General features: G+C 37.6%; 1 protein-coding gene across 3 annotated transcripts in view; it reads right to left on the bottom strand.

The window, feature by feature from the left end:
• Positions 1–21,113, bottom strand: part of IGF1 (insulin like growth factor 1) — a 78,956-nt gene that overhangs the window by 7,347 nt on the left and 50,496 nt on the right. The window contains exons 3-4 of one of the 3 annotated variants that reach the window (XM_046013467.1): positions 14,552–14,733; positions 13,010–13,061 (exon numbers count right to left, since the gene is read on the bottom strand). In XM_046013467.1, coding sequence (XP_045869423.1) covers positions 13,010–13,061; positions 14,552–14,733 — 234 coding nt within the window. Of the gene's footprint in view, positions 1–12,899; positions 13,062–14,551; positions 14,734–21,113 lie in introns of those variants that run through there. The other 2 variants (XM_046013466.1, XM_046013468.1) reach the window with 2 other exon arrangements.

Here is a 21,113-nt window from a genome sequence, read left to right as displayed (position 1 = left end):
CCAAAGATTTATAATGGGTTTGGCACATGGTAAGCTCTACATAAGTACTATTTATTTTTATTATTATTAATATTATTATTATTTAGTCATTATTATTATTATTTCATCTTCATTAGAAACCATTCCTGGACTAGAAACTCTGGGTTCCTTGTTTTGGTGCTACCATTCATTTATCAGCAAGCAATGCTATTACCATCCAAGGAATATTGAGTTTTGCTTAGAATAGAAGCCCTATATAATAGAGACCCATCTGTCTCTTCACTGTTATATCCCTGTGTCTAAAACAAAGCCTGGAATATTGCAGTTGCTCAATAAATAGCTATAGAATGAATTAAATGAGTATAATGGCTGTCTAATAATGTCATTATACTTTTCCTATAGTTATTATTTTGTACTTGAATATATTTAAATTGAAAAGTGTATTTCAAATCACTATACTTTTCCTATAGTTATTTTATACTTGAATATATTTAAATAGAAAAGTGTATTTATACAAATAAGAAGATGTGGATTAAATACAGGAGGAAATAGCATCTGTATGCATGAATATAAGGTGCTTTTTCTCTTGGTTTTACCTCTAGCCAGGAGGCCCTTAAAGGAGGACATAATGAATCATTATTGGTACAGAATGAAGTTCAAGAATCCCCAATATCACCTTCTCTCAGAACATGTTTTCATCAAGACCAAAAACAAGAGTTTTCATGATGGTGTCTGGAATCTCCAAATTATTCCTTCTGGCTGAGGTAATGACCTCTCAACCCAACCATTCTTAGGAAGTTATAGGTCATTGTAAGGGACTTTGGAAAATGTTCAGACCCGAGCCTGCAGGGTGTGAGAAGCTGGGACAGAATCAACTATGGTCCCTGAAAATAATACCTACTGGCTGAGACCCATTGGGATTTGGTAATATTTCTTACACATATTTTTCAGCTCTGAATGGAATGTTGGAGTTATTATCAAGTTCTTCAAAAAAGCTAGTTAGCACTTTATAAGTTGATGGTCAATATCCTGTACCGACTAAATAGAAAGAAGATAGTGTTACTGTGTAAATATGTTTATTAAAGTAACTAACTCAGTGGCCATTGAAAACTTGTGGGAAGAAGTTTGGCATTTGTATAGGATAGCTTGAAATGCATCTGTTTAAAATACTGGCACATTCCCCCCAGACATCATACAATTTTACCAAGTCCACTCAACATGCATTCATAACTATATAAAGCATCCCTGTTAAGCTACCGGTAAATTTATATTCCTAATCTTATATGTTATTCTGCATTCTTAAAGGAGTTCTCCTGAAAAATGGAAGAAAAAAAAAATGGAGCTACAGAGTTTGATCACTATTGTCTCAAACTCCTTGAAACTTTTCTGTTTAGTATGCAATGGACCCTGCAGATGGTATTTGGCTCATCCAAACCCCCAAATGGTCATTATTATGGATACCACCTCTCTACAAAACTACTAATCAAATTAAATAACAGATCTAAAAATATGCTAATTTGATTTTGCTCTGTTTTCTCTTTAATATCCATACCAGCTTAGAGAAAGAAGATTTTAAGAATCTGGATAATGAGCACACTAAGAGAAATGCTCAAGAACGAAATAGTAACAAATTAAAAGATGATTAATCTTTAATCTCCAGTCTAAACATATAAACATCAAAACTAAACTGTTTAGTCTCTAGTTTAAACATCTCTGGATGTTTAAACTGGAGACTTACAGAAGAAAAAAGTTCAGGTATCTTCTTTATGTCCGTCCCTCTTCAAGTTCATGAGGGCTGTAGCAAAAAGAATTGATGTTAGATTGGTCAACCATATGGATCTTATCCTTTTCCCCAACAGATTCGTTTCTCTCAAAGCAGAGGTGAAGTGTCAGTCTGAGCACAGGGATCCTCTGGTGTATTTCTTCTGAGTCTGTTTCCGCCTTGCAGCAAAGCCATGGGCAGAAACTCACTTGAGTGGAGCAGACACTGCTCCAAGTAGCATGGTTCCCATGCATACATGCGTAAGGTGGAGGCCATTGAAACCCAGCTGGGATGTTGTCTGGTTTGCATTTGGCTCCCTTCCCAGGCTTTGACATGTGACTTCTTTGTTGCAGACAATGACAGAGGCAAAACAAAAGCACTCAGAGATTTGGTCTCAGTCGCATCTGTTGCTTTGCTCATTGTCTTAATTTAATTACGCTGGCCACCCTTGACAATGGGCAGCAAGTGGAGGCATGTTAGAAGTAGCCTGAGCTGGCACCCACCTTCGATGCACTTCTTGAGGATTATGAAACTGTCCCACATTCAGCCAAGCAAAAACTTTTCACTTCAACAGCTTGTCCAAGACAAACAAACCAGCTGAAACTGTTTCTAGTATGCAACTAGGCAGATTTTTGAAAGGAAAACAGTAGTGAGTAAATACTGTTTCCTATTGACACCAGGGAAGGTATGATTATTTTAAAAAAATGTTGGTACTCTAGCTCACTCAGGTTGATTGAGAAAATTTATCATTCTGAAGGAAATGTTAACTAACTCGTCAGGGAAAAAGTTTTGGAACATCTTAATTTGTGATATACATTATAATACATTGTGTACCATACTCAGATATTTAGGAAGCTGGAAAATACCCTGAGGTATTATATGACATTCACATTCTCCTATTGTCTCTTGGCTCTTATCCTAGCTCCTGGCTTTACAAAGGAAAGTAATCCACAAACTTTTTGATTAAAAAGATCACTGAGAGCTAATAACAATAGCAGTAACACAATAACCTTGATTAACATTTGCAGACACTGTGTAGTTTATATGGTAATCACCAGTAACATGATATTGGCATCATTCTTATTTATAACCTAAGGCATGCTAAGATTTGGTGACTTGCATGAGGTCACATAAGAACAAACTGATAGACCTAGGACTAATAATTAGACAACTTATTATTTTAATAAGATAGTTCTATCTCTCAGGGCTGGGCACCATATTATATATGTTAATTGCACATGTTTTTCTTATTTAATTCTCCTCATTCTCTTGCAGGTGGATACTATGTCTTGCTCATCTTACCTTTAAGGAATCTGAAGCTTAGAAAAACTAAACAGCCAGTTTTTTTCTGATTCTGGAACTTACCAGTTAGCCATTCTACAATATTGTTTCCCCAAAAGATAAAACATTATCGGGTGCTTCAAGGTCCAAATATCTTTCCAACAATAATAATAATTAACAGTATTATAAGCTGCCCATGACCCCAGATGGTGGTATATTCTTGTTTAGAGGGTAAGGCAAGAGTCTAAGTTATGGAGGGGTACCGTTCCTTACCACAAGAGTGAGCTAGGACCCATTCATATTATTATTGATAGGAATCTAGTAGCACACTATTCATTTAGCAAAAGCTAACCCTGTGGATATTTTTTTGCCCCACCTATCTTTATTAGATTTTTGCCTGAGAAATAGTATCTAAAAGAAGGATGATAATAGTCTCTTTAAATTTCAGAGAGGAAGTGGTGACCTTTTCAATAGACTGTGTTTCCATCTCAACAACTCCAAACAAGTAAGTATTGTATGACATAAAGTCTAATAAAAGCCTGGCACCCTGGAAGAAATGCTAGGAAAATACTGTCCAGCATGGAATATTAGCAGTCTATTGTATAGCATGAAGTCCTAACTCAGCATTGACCTTCTCCTAAAAAGGGCAAAATGGGGGAAAAAAAGAGCAATTAACATATATAATATAGTGGATGTACTTTAGCTATTTTGCTAGTTTGGTCTGGAGACACATGAAATTGTGGAGGACAATTTAGATGTTTCAGTATCAACTTTGATTATCTCTTTACTTCAGGGAATCACAAGTTCCAATTCCAGGAGAGTTGGGTAAGCCTTTCATCTCTGGGAGCCAAGAGAGTAAGTGTCACGAGAACTACTTGGTGCTTTGGGATGTGACTTTTAAAACCAAATGACAAATGTGCACATTTCAAGAGACTTGTGGGATATCCCTTGTGGGATAATTGCCTCTTCAACAAAGTAAAAGTTATATAGACTGAATGTAATGTCATTCTGCTTAGGCTCTTTCTTTTTTTTTTTCTGGAAATTACCTCATCCTACCTTTTCTCTGGTTATGGTGGGAATGGCCATTTTTTTCCAATAAGACCCTTTTCTCTGGCCATGGTGAATGGCCCAGAGCTGGCATCTTCTCTAATGCCAAGACTGAGTGTGGTGGGGATATAAGGTAGACCCATTCCTGGGAAACATAAGATTTCTTTTATTGCCAAACTTTTGATTCAAGGTCTACCCAGTGGCTTTTCTGAGTGTTTCCTTAGACTGTACAGCAGTCCAAGACACTTCACCCAACATTATCTCTGCTTGCCCTTCTCCTTCACTTGTGGTCAAATTTACATTGTGTTCTGATGGCTTGCCCAGGCTTCCCAGTTCCTCCCCTTTCACATGGGTATTTCCCCTAATAATATCCTGCTCCTTTAACCCTGTCTCATCTGTTTCCCCAAAGACCTGGGCTTACATACTTAGTTTGGATCCTACCTCCCCACACAGGAATTAAGGACCTTAAGAATCATTACATTGTTCTCTCCCTGGTTTCCTCTTCTGTAAAATGAAAGAGTTGGATAAGAGCACCCACCTCATAATGTTGTTATGAGTGCAGGTGATCACCCTTACTCATTTACCTGAAATAATTGCACGTGAGAGAGCCTACTCTTTCAAGAGCCCTTGATTTTGATCCATTCTGTGAAGTTATTTATTAGCAACATCAGTTTGCTCAGGCTTCGGTGCTATCAGAGTCCACTCTGCCTCTTTGTTAAAGCATTGATGTGTTGTAGAGTAAACTGTACCTGTGTTTGTTTCCCCACTGAAAAGTAAGCACCTTGAGCGCAGGTAACATGTTTCCTTTACCTCTATATCCTCCCCAGAGGCATGGTGCTTTGAACAAACATAGCAAACCAGGAAAAGCTGGCTAAATTGTTTTAATTTTTCTATAGAGGTAGTAGAATAGAGTTTAAATAGCAACACTTGCATGGCTGCCTACTTCCTGCTGTGCTCTTAATGGAGACAAATAGCACAGAGACCCCTCTTATTTTGCGACTTACAGTTGGTGGGTTGTAGTACAAGAAGTATCAATGAAAAAATGCAGAAAAGAGAGTGCAGTGCATTGTTAACACGCTGGAGTCCGTCTTGAGTTTAGATTCTGGTCTGGCGATTTGTTAGAGCAAGACCTTGGTAAGACATTTAGCCTTACTTAGCCCAAGTTTTTAAATTTCTACAATGGGGATAATTTTAATATTTACCCTATATACTAATGATGAAGATTAACTGAAATAATTAACTATAATCCTTACCACAGGGCATGTGCTTAATAAATACCAGATATTCTTACTGCCCACTGACCTTTTATAGTTACTGGTGTCAAAGCACATCCCATAGGAGGGTGTTGCCTTTCCCTGGCTGGAGAAAGGGAATCTACTGACTGAGTGCTCAGGGCTTCCATGAATCCTGGGATACCAGATAGATACTTCTTTTTTCTAGAGACTGGTGTATCCCTAGGAATCCCTAGGAATCCCTAGGATTTAGGGAATTTATATTTGTCCCATAATTATTCATGGATTATCCAGATTTAGCAACTTTCTTACTCTTCAAAGGATACCACCTGACTCTACTTCAAAAGTTTCTGTCTGTGATGTAAGAAATCACTACCAAAATTGTTTAAAAGCCTGGAAAAAAAAAAAGGAAAAAAAAAAAGTGCTGAAGGGTATTTTCCCTTGTGGTCAAGAGGTATTTACGTTGCCTTTAATAGTCTTGAAGGATGCTGTAAAACACTTCAGGGTTCAAACTGCTTAGACTGTTGATTTTATGGGCAGCTTGTTTAGTTAGCTGTTTGTGTTACATTTTTAAATTAAAAAAAAAAAGTTTAAGCACACTATCTTCCCCAGAGAGAGTTGATTTTGGAATTGCTGAAAGGTTCAAATGTTGTGGTATTATAAAAAGTAAAACACCACATTCTAGCAATTTCACTGATATGTGCTAAAATTTCAGCACATTTTTACCTAAAAACTAGATTTGACTATTTTTTTTCCCTCAAGCCTCCAAAATGCCATACATCTGACATACAACTTAATGCTGGAATATTTTTATGCTGGAATATTTAAAGTAGTGTATGAAGCGATTTATATTGCCATGTTCTGAGGAGATGTGAGGCCCAGGGTTGTACCTTTTGGTGTCATTTCAACGCCATAGTGAAGAGTTCACAGGATCGGTAGGAAAGGGTGTTGCCTTCCTCCACTCATTCTTTGTGTGTGTGACACATCTGGGTAGAACACTCAAAGTCTGTGTTCTAAATTTTCCTCCTCGCTGAATTGAGAGAAATTTTGGAAGTTTGGAAGACTTGTCTGAACTTTTAGGATGAACAAAATAACACTATGACAAGTTAAAGTGATTTGCATCTGTTTGAGGTTGATGGGAGCCTTTCAGCATATAAAAGTAAACATGCATGGGGCCAGCGGAGCTTTTCCAAGACAGAAAATGGCACAAGAGCAATTCATGCATGTATATAGTTTTTAGAAATCAGAATTGTTTCATTGTGCCAAAATCACTTCTGTCTCTATCATAATATTCATTTGAAGAAGGAAATAAATATCATTATTTACAGAAAGACAGACCAGAACATCCAACAGTGGCCTAAGTCAACCGATACTGACAAAGTGACAGTAATAATGCTATATATTTATTGATTCACTTAGGCTTTCCTTATTTTCTAGTCCTACAATGCCTCCTGGAACTATTCAAGCATGCCACACTCACTCACACCATGACATAAATATTGCATATTCCGAAGTCTACAACAGTCAACAGAAATCCGTACCCAACCCTCAACCTGCTATAGTCTTGCACCTAATCATTTGAAATTTTTGTATTGTCATAATTATTATTTATAGCTGTGAAAAGAGCACATTGTATTTTTGCAGATGGCAGGGATCTTTGAGTTGGTCTTTGATTACTTGACCTCCTGGATCCGACCCGACAGAAAGCCCCATATAAACATTTATATATTTTACACAGAATTTTATAAAAATTTTTGGCATAAGACTCTCATCTTAGAAGAATGGGCCACTTGGTCAGTTTGGGTTTGATGTAAAATCTCTTGGTCTCTCGTGGGAACTTTGGGGTTATTTTACCAGATAGAACTGCCATCATGCTTAGTCTTTCATAGGTCTTGCTTTTAACATCCCACCTTCCTATAGAAATTCTGACCTTACTAGTTAGAAAGCCATGTAGGATGGTATAAATCATTGCCACTTTCTTTCCAGAGAGATAGTAATACATGTCTACTCAAATAAATGTATGTAACTTCATATGATCCAATGGAAACAGAAGTGTATGTATGCCAGAGGTAATTGAGGAAGTTAGAAGTTTATGGTTATGGAAGGGGAAAGTGGTACAAAAGGCATTGGATTGTTTTTGCCAATAACCCCAATCTCTAACAGAAGTAGGGGCAGGGGATGCTGGAATTAAGGCAGACTGAATGCATTGAGCTATGATTGTGTTGGGTCAAGAATTAGACCTTAAAGTTTCTAAAGTTGCAAATTGGTTCTATGTGAAAGTTTCTGTTTTCTGATCTACAGAGCCATTCTCTCTCTCCGTAGATCAGATTGGAAGTAATTGAAAAACATGGACATTTAGAATATACAATAGAAAGAAAAGTGACTCCTTTCTGCCCCTTCAACAATGTTCCCATTATTTCCTGAATAATATTTAATTTAGGACTAAACCTTTGAGAAGATAGAGGAATAATGTGATTTCTCCTGAATGATGATTAGTTTTCACATAAGAATTTGCCTTCTCTGAAAGAAAAGCCAAGATTCTGTATTTACCTATAATTTTGGAAAGTGATTCACCCCAAATCCCTAGTGGTTGCAACATTGCTAGAACACAAAACTATATAAACACACATAAGCACATACATACACATGAAGAAAGTAGAGAAAAGAATCCCTTTCTCCTCAAAACTATTTTCTGTAGTTAATTATAGATTGTAAATTACCAGCAAGGACATTTAAAATTAAAATTAGTTTTCTATCAAACTCCCGCTTTTCAAAAGAGTTAGTTTCCTGACCAATGGGTCTTAAGAATGTAACCATATTAGCTAATAAAATAAAGATAAGAATTTTCCAAAATGTTTTCTAGCTCTTGTTACTTATCTAGCAATATCCCATCGTTATCTGTAATTGAGCTTCTAGTATATGGTGAGAACTTTCCTGGCTGTTCACTAGAAGTACCAGGTATGGCCTTACATCTTGCTTAATTTCTCTGTTATTCTCAATTTCTATTTCTCTCTTTCTGAGTTTAAACATAAGTCAGTAATTCTAAATAATCTCTTTTCGTTGCTGGATAAAAGTGAGATGGCACTAAAGGCATTAAAGAGTTCCATCAAAGATGAACCCCAAACATGTGGACATCAGGGAAAGGTGCTCAAATTTCAGTTAGCACCCTAAGGATGGAGAAGCTGATTTTGACCAGGAAGTTTAGTGGCCACTGAAGAACATTTGTTAACTTCACCTGCTCCTTCTTTAAAAGTGGACTTGTCTTGCTTAGGTTAATAAATACTGTCACTGATTTTCATAGCAGTTAGTATCTGGGTTTTTAATCATTTTGATGAGCATATAACCTGAGGAGTTCTTCACTGAAAGAAAAGCCAAGAAATTGTATTTACCAAAAATGTTGGGAAACGATTCACCCCAAATCCCTAACCTCATAAAAGGGCATCCTGCTTTGTCTAAAACAATTTATCTTCTTATTGCTACCAAAGGTGTCCACCACTTTAACTTCAAACTATCAAATTTGCCCTTGGATTAAAAGTCGGCTCCCTGTTACCTATTAAATAATGAAAAAGACTTACTCCCTTCACACAGACAAGTAAAGAGAATAGACCTCATCTTTCCTCGTGGATGTTAATGGGCTTGAGAAATTGCAAAATGTTATTACTTAAGAAAACATTATTTCCTGTTGGTGGTTGGTGGGAGGGTGGTCAAGGGGTGAAGGGAGGGGATAGGGGCTCTTGGAGGACTCCTTTTTTGCTTCTTTTTCCACCCTTACATCCTAACAGCACGCACATTTGAAGCTGTATGAGGTTCTGTTTGTTTTCAAGAGATGTTTGAAAGAAGATCAAATGCGTGTGAAAGGCACTGGATCGGCAGCCCTAGAAACTGAAATGTCCCGGAAGATGTGTGAGCCCGGAAATATCCCACATTTCTATTTATTTTGGCAATTTTACTTAAAACTAGTAAGAGCTGGAGTTCATGCTACAATTAAATTTTCTTCAGGCACCATGAAATGAAAACACACATTACATTTGATTTTAACTGGTTGAGAAAAATGGTGGTTTCTGAAAGTTCATTCTGTGACCTTGAAATAAAAGTTAACGGCTCCTCATATGGGAGAGCTGAGCTTTCACTTAAGCTGGAATTATTCATAGAACTGGGGTTCTCTGGGTTGGAAGGGCTCTTAGGTCACTGAGTTCCCTTCTATCATTTTCTTGAAGCCCCGATACCACCTCTACAAAAAGGGCTAGCAAGCTTGGCCTTGAAGGTTTTAGTGATACAAGATTCACTTCTACTTAAAGGGATCTATTTCTTTTTCAGATGGCTCTAATTTTCAAAACTAGATAAAATAATATTAACTAAAACTCTAATAGTGATTACTATGTGCCAGGAATCATTTTAAGCAATATAATATGTATTTGTACACAAATGCTCACATACAACTTTATATAGATATTATCTCAATAAATCCTCACAACCATAGGAGGTAGATTCAAATAGCACCGTTGTTTGACAGATGAGAAAACCAAGGCACAGGTAAATGACATGATTTGCCCAAGGCCACACAATTAGTTAGAGTCGGGAATTCAACATGGGCAGCATGACTCTAGAGTCTGTATTCTTAACTGCTATGTTTTACTGCATCTTCAATCTTTATAATTCTCCTTCATCTTAGTACAGAGATTGGCACATTGTAGGTGCTCAATAAAAGTATTTTTTGAGAATTTTATTTCGGGATTATGATTCCTTCCATCTCCCCATTAGTTTTACACACAATCATCAATTTGTGCCAGGAAATGGTAGAAACAGAATTTTAAATGATGATCAGTACTCAGCCCACTTCCAAAAAAACATCCAGGAAAGCAACAGGTATATAACATTCACTATAAAGTACTACTCAGCCAGTTGTCACCTTTAGCAATGGGTCTTTGAACGATTTCAGTTTAATCTCTAGAAATGCAATGCTAGGCTTGTATCAGTGCAACTCCTCTGCCCTCCTTTTTTTTTTTTTTTTAAACTCTGTCCATGCCTCATTGTCCTGTGCAAGGACGAGAGGAATCATTTCATCTCAGCAATGACCCTTATTTTTATGGTCTTTCTCTGCCATTATTCAACTGCCTTTCTCACTTAAATTTGTCCATCTATTTCATCCATCTATCCATCCATCCACCCACCCATCAACCATCCATCTAGCATTATATGCCATGTATCACTAGGTGCTTCATATTGACTCTAGAAAGGAGGAGATAGAAAGACAATAATAGGTCCTTCCTGTTTACTTTCTTCATATTATTCAGAAATCATATGTAGGCATTCAGGATGACTGCTTTAGAGTTGATAAAACCCATTCCAAAAAGAAGTGTATTTTAATCCACAGTGTGAGAATGAAGCATTTTTTAACTAGAAAGTTCCATTCCTTTTTTTTTCTTTTAGAGTCTCTGCCTCACTTTTTTTGAATGAAGTTTATCATAGAGTATAATTAGAGTTTATCCAAAACCCTGAGTCATAATTGACATTTCCTCAGTCAACAATGAAATAGGGACAAGATAATCCTCTAAGGAACCTTTCTATAGGACATGAATTGTTAATTCTTCTGTGGAACTTGAAGAACCATCTGTGTTTGCAGGCTACTCTCAGGTGGTGGTCACAATAAACATTGGCCTATGCATGAGGCTGGTCTCAAAGCATGGATGTCTTAGTGAAGAACTCTGCATCTCCTGAATAAGGTGGCTGGCTAGACAGGCTTAGGCACCAGCCTACCCTCGTCTATTCAGATAGGCCAAGCTTTTGTAACCACAGCAGAAGTGGCTTAGCTCCCATTTTAGGCTTGACATGTTTCTGATTGGACTTTTCCTCCTGGGTTGAGCCTTGGGCATGGCCTTACATGCTTTGTTATATTATATTTATTATATACCCTGTGTTTTCACTGCACCATAGAGCAAGGATGATCCTGAAGTAGAAACATCAGGGGTATGAAGGATCAGGCAGAAAAGAGGTTCCTCTATATCATGACATCTTCAAAGTAGGTTACTTGGATGAAACGTTTCACTTCTTGGTTTAGTCATCTTCTTACACCAAGTGTCATCATTTCCTTGGAGACCACTTCTTTCCTACACCCTCTCTCAGGTCTTATAATTCACAATTTGGGTAATCTTGAGACTTTTTGTTTTATATCTGTGAAGACTCTACGCCTACTAATTAAATCAAAGAAGCTGAAGGAGAAGATTTACAAGACATGAATTCTGTGCTTCTACTTGGCTTTTTTTTACCTTCAGGGAAAACTAGGGTCCTGGGATCGAGCCCCACATCGGGCTCTCTGCTCCGCGGGGAGCCTGCTTCCTCCTCTCTCTCTCTCTCTGCCTGCTTCTCTGCCTACTTGTGATCTCTGTCTGTCACATAAATAAATAAAATATTAAAAAAAAAAAAAAAAAAAAAGAAGATTTCATGTGCCATCTATTTCTGCCCTGTCTTTTCCTTTTGGAATTATTTCTTAGTCCATTGATTATGTGCTCTTCTCTGCTGGCCAGAAGGAGGCCAGAAGTGAAGGGAACCCATCAACTTCCGAAGCTTTTTGTCCTAGTGTTTCTATGGAACAGAAACTTACAAGATTTCGTATCTGAAAACCTAGATTTGTGTGCGTGTGTGTGCGCGCACACGCATATATGAAACAAAGATAGACATACACACAGAGTTTTATAGAAGATAGGATTAGAAGGCAGTAATCAGATGTCAGAAGTCTTCTGTTGTGGGCTGAATTGTGTCTCTCCTTGGCCACTCGTTCATTAAAGTCCTGACTCTCATTATCTAAAACATGTTCTCTTTGGATATAGGAACTTCTAGCTTCCAGAAATGTATGAAAATATCTGTTGCTTAAGCCACTCAGTCTGTGGTACATTGTTATGGCAGCCCAAGAGACTGATAGAACTAACACATTTTTATATCTGATTCCAAAGTGCAAAAAAAAAAAAAAAAGGTTCAGTGACCTTCTCTTATAGGTTACCTCACCGGCTTCACAGGCTTTTAGGCAAATACTTAGTGCCCTTTGGCCTGAACCTGGACTTGACTAAGAAACCCAGCCTCCAATGATACTGCAGGAAAGAAAATCTGGGAACTTCTATGACACAATTCAGTTTTGCTGAGAATTTTGGGCTAATATTTAACTCTGGACATATATTGACCTGGGCAATTCTTCTATAATAGCTTCACACAAAGTTTTAAAATGCCTATAAAAGCCTTGATTTCTATCTTAATTCTTTTACTCTTATTTAATTTGTTTTTGTTTTTGTTTTTGAGGGGAATGTAGTATCTTATTTGCCTCTTTCATAATTTGTGTTCTTTTTTTCATTCTTGCCTCTGTTTTCCTTTGGACTTCCTTGCATTACATTTTTCTTTTCCATTATCTCCAAGTGTGTTATCCACATTCTACAACAGGTTCCTTCTCCTTCCATCACATGCATTATCTAGCTCCACCAGGCCTACTGTTCTTCATTCCTCTACAGCACTTCCCACTTTTCTTTATCGCTGTCTGCTTCTCTCTCATCGTCCTTGCCTCTGTCTGCTTAGTCCTTCTCTCCTCCAGTTTCCTTTTTTTGCCTCTGTGTTCAGTTTCTAGCTCCAGTCTCCCTTCTCTGCTCTTTCTTCTTTCCTTTCATCTGCTGACTTGCTTCCGTCCCCACCTTCTGTTCCCCTCCTGGGTGTTTCTTTGGCCCACCTTTCCTTCTCCTCTGAGACTTCGTTTTCTTGGTGGTAGATGGGGGATGATACTGTAAACATCACAAAAATAATTGTATTGAGAACAGGTGGTTCTCTTGGTGTGTCCCAGAAGACAGAGCCTTTGAGTCAGCCCAGAAGGCCTGGGCTCCATGTGGTACAGGAGACAACATTGGTGCTGGAGGGATGTCTAGGCCACAGCCCAAAGACCCAAACTTCTAGAACTCTGGGACTTATCTCCGACCCCCACCCTCTCCCCAGCTAGAAATTTTGAGGTGCTGGGTTACCTGGGAAGAGAAAGAATTAACCTGCCTTTGTCCCCTCAAGCACACTTCTCAAACACATTCACTTAAGTTACTTCTGTGATGCTTGCTCCCTGACTTACCCACTGGTTACTGTATTCTCTGTGCACCAGATTGTGCCCATCCCTTTCCATCATTCATGGTGGCTCCCTGGGGTCACCTCTCCACTAAGCTCCCTGGTCATCCTCCAGGCTCAGCTGCAGTGTAGGACCAGAAATCAGCACATGTTTCACTGTGAACTTCTTGGTTTCTCTTCTTATGCTTTCTGCACAATGCTAGTTTTGGCTCCAAAGAATAAAACCACAGTTTTTTGTTTTTGCTTTCTGGTTTTGGTTTTTCAAACAGTGTTCCCAAGGAGACCTACTTGGGCTTTACTCTCCTTACCACCCTTCCTCACTTTCTTTTTTCTCCTTCACCTACCCCTGACTCTTCAGTTCTCATTCTTTCTATTTCAGGACTAAAATTTAAGCACTTCTCATTTGTTCAATCATTTATTCACTCATCCAACAAAATTTATAAAGTGACTAATATGCATGAGATGATTTATGTATTTTTGATGGCATAGATAGCAGTTGTTTCTTTGAAGTCTAGGTCATAGATAAAGACACCTACAGATTTTGATCATTAGAAATTTCTAGGTATTCCTGGAGCCAAACAGAAATTTCTATGTTTAGTGGGGTTTTTCTTTAATTGAATTTGTTACTGAATGTGAATTTCAAATAGTTCCCACTTTAATACATATTTTTTTACACCTTTGCAGAATACTAGGACTTGAAAAGTTACATGCATTGTTATTAATTTCAATTACGAAAGATGGTAACACTTGTCCAACAGTTAATTTGTGTAGGATGTGAAAAGAAGTGCATGTGTATTTATTAATTCTTAAAACAACTTGATGCAGTAGATATTATTACCCCAATTCTACTGATGAAGCTAAGGTTTGGATAGGCTATGTTATTTGGCCAAGGGCTCTCAGCTGGTGACTGGTGAAGCTACGACTTCAGTTTTGTCTGATACTAAGGCTCACGTTTAGTGACTGTTCTCCATTTTCTTCTGGCATCAGATTGTCCAGAGCAGTGGAAAGGAGAATTTGCAATGTGGAGGGATGGATATCTGAGGTGAGAATGGTGCTTTTTTGACCTGTAACTCAGGAGATTGTGGGGCATAATTTCTGTCTGGCCTACCCACAAGTATCCTCAATATCTTGAGGATGGTGGATCCCTCCCCACCAGCTGGCTTACCTTCTGAGCCTTGGGCATGTCGGTGTGGCGCTGGGCACGGACAGAACGGGCAGACTTGGCGGGCTTGAGGGGTGCGCAGTACATCTCTAGCCTCCTCAGATCACAGCTCCGGAAGCAGCACTCGTCCACAATGCCTGTCTGAGGTGCCCTCCGACTGCTTGAACCATACCCCGTGGGCTTGTCTGTGCAAATCAAACACACAGTGGCCTGGCTTTAGAGGGGAAACTGCTTTCTTCACAGTTCCACCCCGCCCCTGAAGCCTCTCCTCTTTTCATACCTGGCCCACCTACACATCTCAACCTCTTCCTAAAGTTTCCCCAACAATTCCTAACTCCACAGATTCTTCTGGATTCTGGTGTGTCTCAGGACTCTGCCCCACGCTCCTTAGCATTAACTCAAGCACCATGTACTTTATTTGTGTTAATTCTCGAGTTCTCAGAAACCTGTAGTCAAGGATCTTGTCTATGCCCAAACCTAGTCTTTCTTTAAATATTCACTTAAGTTGGAGGCTGCTAAGAATATTAATTAAAAGAAGATAATGTTTTAAGTTTTCTTCCATCTTTTTAGCAAATCTGCATAGTTTTTACATGCAGGATGGCTCAAGTGTTTGCTCTTTTGCTTAACTGCTACCATTGTAATGTCAGGTTGAGTATCAAAGGAGTGTTAAGTCTGGAAAGGGCTCCTCATTTTACTGATGTGGAAACTGAGACTCAAGGTGGACTTGCTTTAAGTAATTCATGCAATAAGGGGTTGAATCAAGATTCAAACTCAGATCTATTCCCTGCAGAGTTCAAGTGCTTCAGAGAGCCCAGGAAACCTGTGGTGTAACTATGGACAAGTCACTTAAGCCTCTTGGGCCCAGTTTATCCATTTGTAAAGTATATTTAATAATATCTTCCTTATAAGAATTCTTTGAGGATTACATGAGATAATGTATGAAACGTGCTTAGAACATCACCTGACATAAAGCAGATCCTAAAGAAATGTTTGTTATGTTCTCTGAGTACCCTTTTCCAGGATCTTATATAGTCTGTGACGAAACAGCTTCAGTGTTAAGTGCATCCAGAAGCCTTGGAATTCGGAATTGATAACAGAACTAGTGTGATGGTGCTTCCTCTACTATCACCCTGGAGAGCCCAGAACAATCAATTCTGTTTCTTATAGAATAGCTACTACACTGAGACAGAATGAACTAAATGTCCATCTTTCATGTGATTTCTAATTGCCCAGAGGGCACATCATGAATCAAATTTCTTTTGATGTTCGCAAATTAGTTAGACCTCTTTACTTGGCAAATAGGTTTGGGTTTAGTTTTATTTTGCATTGTTTTGATTTGGACATAATTTTCCTGGCTCTAGAATTAAAAGAGAGGGCAAAACAAGCTTACATGAACTTGCCACGGGAACTGAAAGTGTACCTAAGTTCTTTGTAATCTTTTTCATTAAAGTAGAACTTCTGTTAAACCAAATCATGCTTATATACCAATAGATAAAGCAGACAAAAGTGAAACTGCTCTGGCTCAGGCAAAGGTGGGGGGCCAGGAACTTGGCTTTCTCTCATCTCCCTTACCTCGCTTGGGAGGTAGGGGGCCTGGACTTCTGCATTGATATCCAGCCTTCATGGAGGAAAATTTGTGAACCACTGATCCCAAAGAATCCAATTAATCAATCTCCATATATTCAATCTTTATTCCCGACACAGAAGACGATGTTATAGTTTAAACAAAAAGTCTTATGCTTGTGCAATAATGACACCATTCTGCAGAATGGTGTTTTGAAGGTCAAAATCCCCATGTATATTTTGAACTCCCTAGTTAGGGAAGATCAGACCCTTGGTAATGGCCTGCTACCAAACTAGTTTGGCTGCCTTGCTGCTTGAAGGGCCAACCGTTCATGGCATCCTCTACAAACCCAAATGTTTTCCTGATGTTTGGCACAGCAGTCTGGGGATGCTTCCTCCCCGTAAGGCAGGTTTATTGTCATTCTTAGGGCAGCTGAGGGTAGTAACTCAGGGAGGGTTCATTTGTGGTCTCTTTGGGTGGGGTCTGCTTTCTCACTTAGCGGCAAGCCCTGTGGGTGCCTCATGGTTGAGGGGTTTGGGAGGGACAGGCAGCTGGCCCCAATTGAAGCCTCAGTAGTGTTTTCACTTGCCATTGGAGAATGCACTAGCACAGAAGACTCTCTGGTTCTGCTCGCCAGCCGGGCTCTGGCAAGCTGAGACTCAGCCAGTCCCCTGGGCAATGTAAACAATGTTTTTTTGTTTTTTGTTTTTATAATCTCTTCCTGGGACTATAAATTAGAGGAAGGACACAAATGGGCTTACATGGTTCATTGTAATCCACAAAGGACTTCTACATACTTTTTGCTAAGTGGTTATTTCAAGAGGTTGAAGGGGTCAGCTGTAGCTGAAACACTGGTTTTTCTCTTAGGGTGGGAAGAAGAAGGTGACTTGGCCTACTTTGAGGTATCCCTGCTGTTCACCATAGGTAATGGTTGCTCTTTGTCGAAACTATACATTTCTTAATGGGACATAATTGGGATTTTTTTTGCTGTATAGTATAGAATAGTAATTTGAAGTTTAAAGGTGGGGTGGTAAAGGTGGTTCCAAAACCCTTCAAACTTGGCTAACTCGGAAACAACTAATTGCAAAATTCATGCTTATGGGTTGAAGATGGAGAGGGGTAGGGTCTGCAATTCCAGGACGCCTTTAGCATTTCCATTTCATGCATCTCTAATGTAATCTTCCTTCTGGAGGAAGACACCACCCTAAATCTTGGGAAGGCAGAAAACACGATGTACTGCATATTCCCTTCTTGAAGACTGTCAGTAGACATGAACCTCACCACAAGTCTATTTCCTCTTATGAAATAGAAAGTAATCATCAGCATAGCAAAAAAATAAATAAATAAAATAATAATAATAATAACATACCTGGGTATCTGCTTTGTCATCTTTCTTAGATGAGCTCAGAATTTAACATGGCTCAGTCTATAAAATAGCTATGCTTTTCCAGTCCATAGATGAATGAATTTAGGAACAGAAATTTAGGACATTTTTGTAATGACCCATAAAAGTTTACCTTATATCCATATCTTCTTAAATATTGTTGAAATGGTTGTATATAGTCTTGGATTTTACCATAAATGTAACTGCTGGTTAACTTTAGTTACCACAGTTCTAGAAAGATGTTTTTCTTTGTTTATATATTCATCATATCTATAATGGACTAATGACACTTCATTGGGAATATATGAATAGAGCAAATGTTTACCTATTGCCTTTTAAAGTTTATTTCATCCTTTGAAGTGTCCTATAGTCTCGATTTCTACATCAAGATATGTAACCAAAGAAATCATTTCTCACTAATTGAGAGGCCACAGTTGAGGGTCAAAGTTTTGTCCTTTATCTTCAAATGCCCCATATGACTTCTTTTGTTTCTTTAAATTGAACTACAGCTGACATACTCTATTATATTAGTTTTAGGTGCACAACGTAGTGATTCAATATTTATATACGTTATGAAATGATCACCATGATAAATCTAGCTACTATCTGTCATCATACAAAGTTATTACAATGTTATTACCTATTCTCTGCACATTGCATTCTTATTTTTCGTTTTTTTATACCTGGAAGTTTATACCTTTTAATCCCTTTCCCTTATTTCGCCCATTCCCACCCCTTCCTCTCTGGCTTGTTTTCTATAGCTGTTAGGCTGTTTCTGTTTTGTTTTGTTTGTTCCTTTGTGTTGTTTTTTAGATTCCACATATAAGTGAAATCGTATGATATCTGTCTTTATCCATCTGACTTTTTTCACTTTGTATGATACCTCTAGGTTTGTCCATCTTACTACAAAGGCAAAATTTAATATTTTTAATGGTTGACTAATACTCCATTGTATATACTATATACAACATCTTTTTTATTCATTCATCTATTGATGGACACTTAATTGCTTCCCTGTCTTGGCTATTATAAATAATGTTGCAATGAACATAGAGGTGCAAATATCTTTTCAAACTAGTGTTACATTTTCTTCAGATAAATACCCAGAAGCAGAATTACTGGATTATAGGTTCTATTTTTAATTTTTTGAGGAACCTCCATACTGTTTTCCATACTGTGGCAGGACCATTTTGTATTCCCACCACCAGTACACTCCTATTACTTTTTTTAGAGAACCAAAATAAAAATATTTGTTGCTATGGCCTAAAGCTAGAAGTCTGAAACAATATGGTTCACTGGAGAGGCTGTAAAATCATTTGCTTCAATATCAATTTTGAGAAAAATAGGGACTTATTATGACGTGTAAATTATAGCTTTTGTCATTGTGATTAATTTTTAAATGAGATAGAATGAATTGTTCTATCCTTGCCTTTATAAACTCCTCATTAGGAGCTATGTAATTCTGCTCCAGTGGGCAGTGTCAGAACTGGTAGGTGAATGAGAAACAAATATTGCCTTAGTATAAGAAGAAACTTCTAACAATTTGTACTCAAAACTGTTAAAAAGTAGATAAACTTCTTTTAAAGATAATGAACTTCCCATTGTTAGAAACAGATAAGACTGTATGAACACCTGCCAGAGATCTTAGGAACATATTCCTATATTGTACACAGTGTATGACTGCCATGGTCCCATCTATTTCAGATTCTGTAACAAATAAATAAATGGAGGAGAAAACGCATCTAGGCCAACTATTCAGTATGGTTGGAAGTTACTTACATTGTGTTCAAGAAAGAGTTTCAAATATTTTTTAACTTAGAAAGTGAAAATATATTTTTTCTATTTATTACTTGAGTTTCCCAAGAGGCTTAAAATATTTTTTCTTCACTTGGGACTACCAAAAAAGAAATAGAATAGAAAAAAGGAGAGTCCTTTCAACAAGTAGGTGCATTCCCAGAGTTCTGTGGTACTGGCATTATGAAGTGACTATATACTCACTCCACCATTAGCATGAACAGATAACATATATAAAATTTCACAGACTTTTTTCTTGCTGACAAAGTCTTGACACTGAAAATTTATTTATTTATTTATTTAGTCAGTAGTTTTGCTCCAAAGCATGCACACGAAATGTTGCTTAGCAGACAAATTGGCCACCACCTAACCTAGGCTTTGACTCCATTACGCGTAGACATAACATGTAGTCACAGTGCGCTGCTGTGTCTTGAAAGTAGGCGAACAGACAGAATTCCAATGGTTAAGCAGCTGGCTTCTATAATAATAGCACTTCCCTTTAAATAATGCATGGTCAGTGGAGTAATTCAATAATCTTCAGGGCAAACTTGCTAGTTACAAGGGTTTTGGGCAGAATTGTGGCATCATCAAAACCACACCAATTAGCTGAGTCTCACATTTTGTCATGGAGGCAAGCAACTTGCTTCCCTCCATCTCTGAAGGAGAAGGTGTAATGCTGAGATTAAACTGGGATAATATTTTCTAGAACAAAGAGCTCTAGTTGTGCATTACTGGTAGAAATGATATTAACTCTTCTGGTGCTATGTATGCTTGTGCTTCTTATAGGTTTCTCGGAAGGCAGTTGGGATGCTGTACTGAATTTTAATTTCCTTTGAAACTTCCCCTCTTATTGAGAAAGGTTTACTTTAATTATTTAAACCCCGTCAATGGAAAAAGGAGACATTGATTTGAAGTATCAATATTTAAACAATGAAAAATGCAAACATTTTGCAAACAGGAAAATATTCAGTTCTGAAGACACAACTTGCTACTATTTGGGTTCTGAGGAATAAAACTATATTCTAGAAATTGCTAACAGGAATAGGTTCTAAAGTCAATCATATTTTGAAGGCAGAAAAAAAGAAATAAGACAATTCAAGTTGGCTGTTTCTAAAAAAATCCTCAATTACGTGTTTGATGGAAAACACAAATGGAGTTATTAAGTAATAAGAAACTCCTTCCATTTAACTTTGATTAACTGAAGATTGATCTCAAAATTAACTACTACAGTAAGAATCCACAGAAGCCAGAAAATTGGGTTTCTCACACCAACTATTTATCCAAAACCTCCAGACATGTTGACAATTTATAGTAACTCAGAATGATTAATTTCTTAGGGCAATGTTTCCCCATGGGCCACCTTGTCTAATAAAAAATCATTCAGTTAACATAATTTTGCATGGTATACTCTAGGAAAGTTGGGTAAAATATGAGTAATCTTGAACTTGTCTCTATTTTAGCATTTTAATTGTTATTTTCATTGGTGGAAACGTGAGAATTACTTCTCAATCCTTCCTACACATTTTATGGCATTATATGGAAAACTAGGCTCCTATTGTGAATTTCTAACAAGGAAAATTGCGATAAGACTATTTATCCAAACACAAAATGTGATACATTGATGGTTGATATTTTCTGAATTCATAGGATCGGCATTTAACTTAAAGCCTTTTGATGAGTCAGTATTTTACCTTTAAAAAATTTTTATGGAAATCACACTTGAATGAAAACAATTATTGAAATATATGTTGTCATATGATTAGTAAAGATACAGAAAGAGGCTTTCACTTCTGTAAACTCGGTATATTATTATGCACTTAGAA

Source organism: Meles meles, chromosome 7 (assembly GCF_922984935.1).
Source record: "Meles meles chromosome 7, mMelMel3.1 paternal haplotype, whole genome shotgun sequence".
Classification (NCBI taxonomy): domain Eukaryota; kingdom Metazoa; phylum Chordata; class Mammalia; order Carnivora; family Mustelidae; genus Meles; species Meles meles.
The sequence above is the reverse complement of the archived record's forward strand: the minus strand, read 5'-3'. Positions and strand labels throughout refer to the sequence as shown.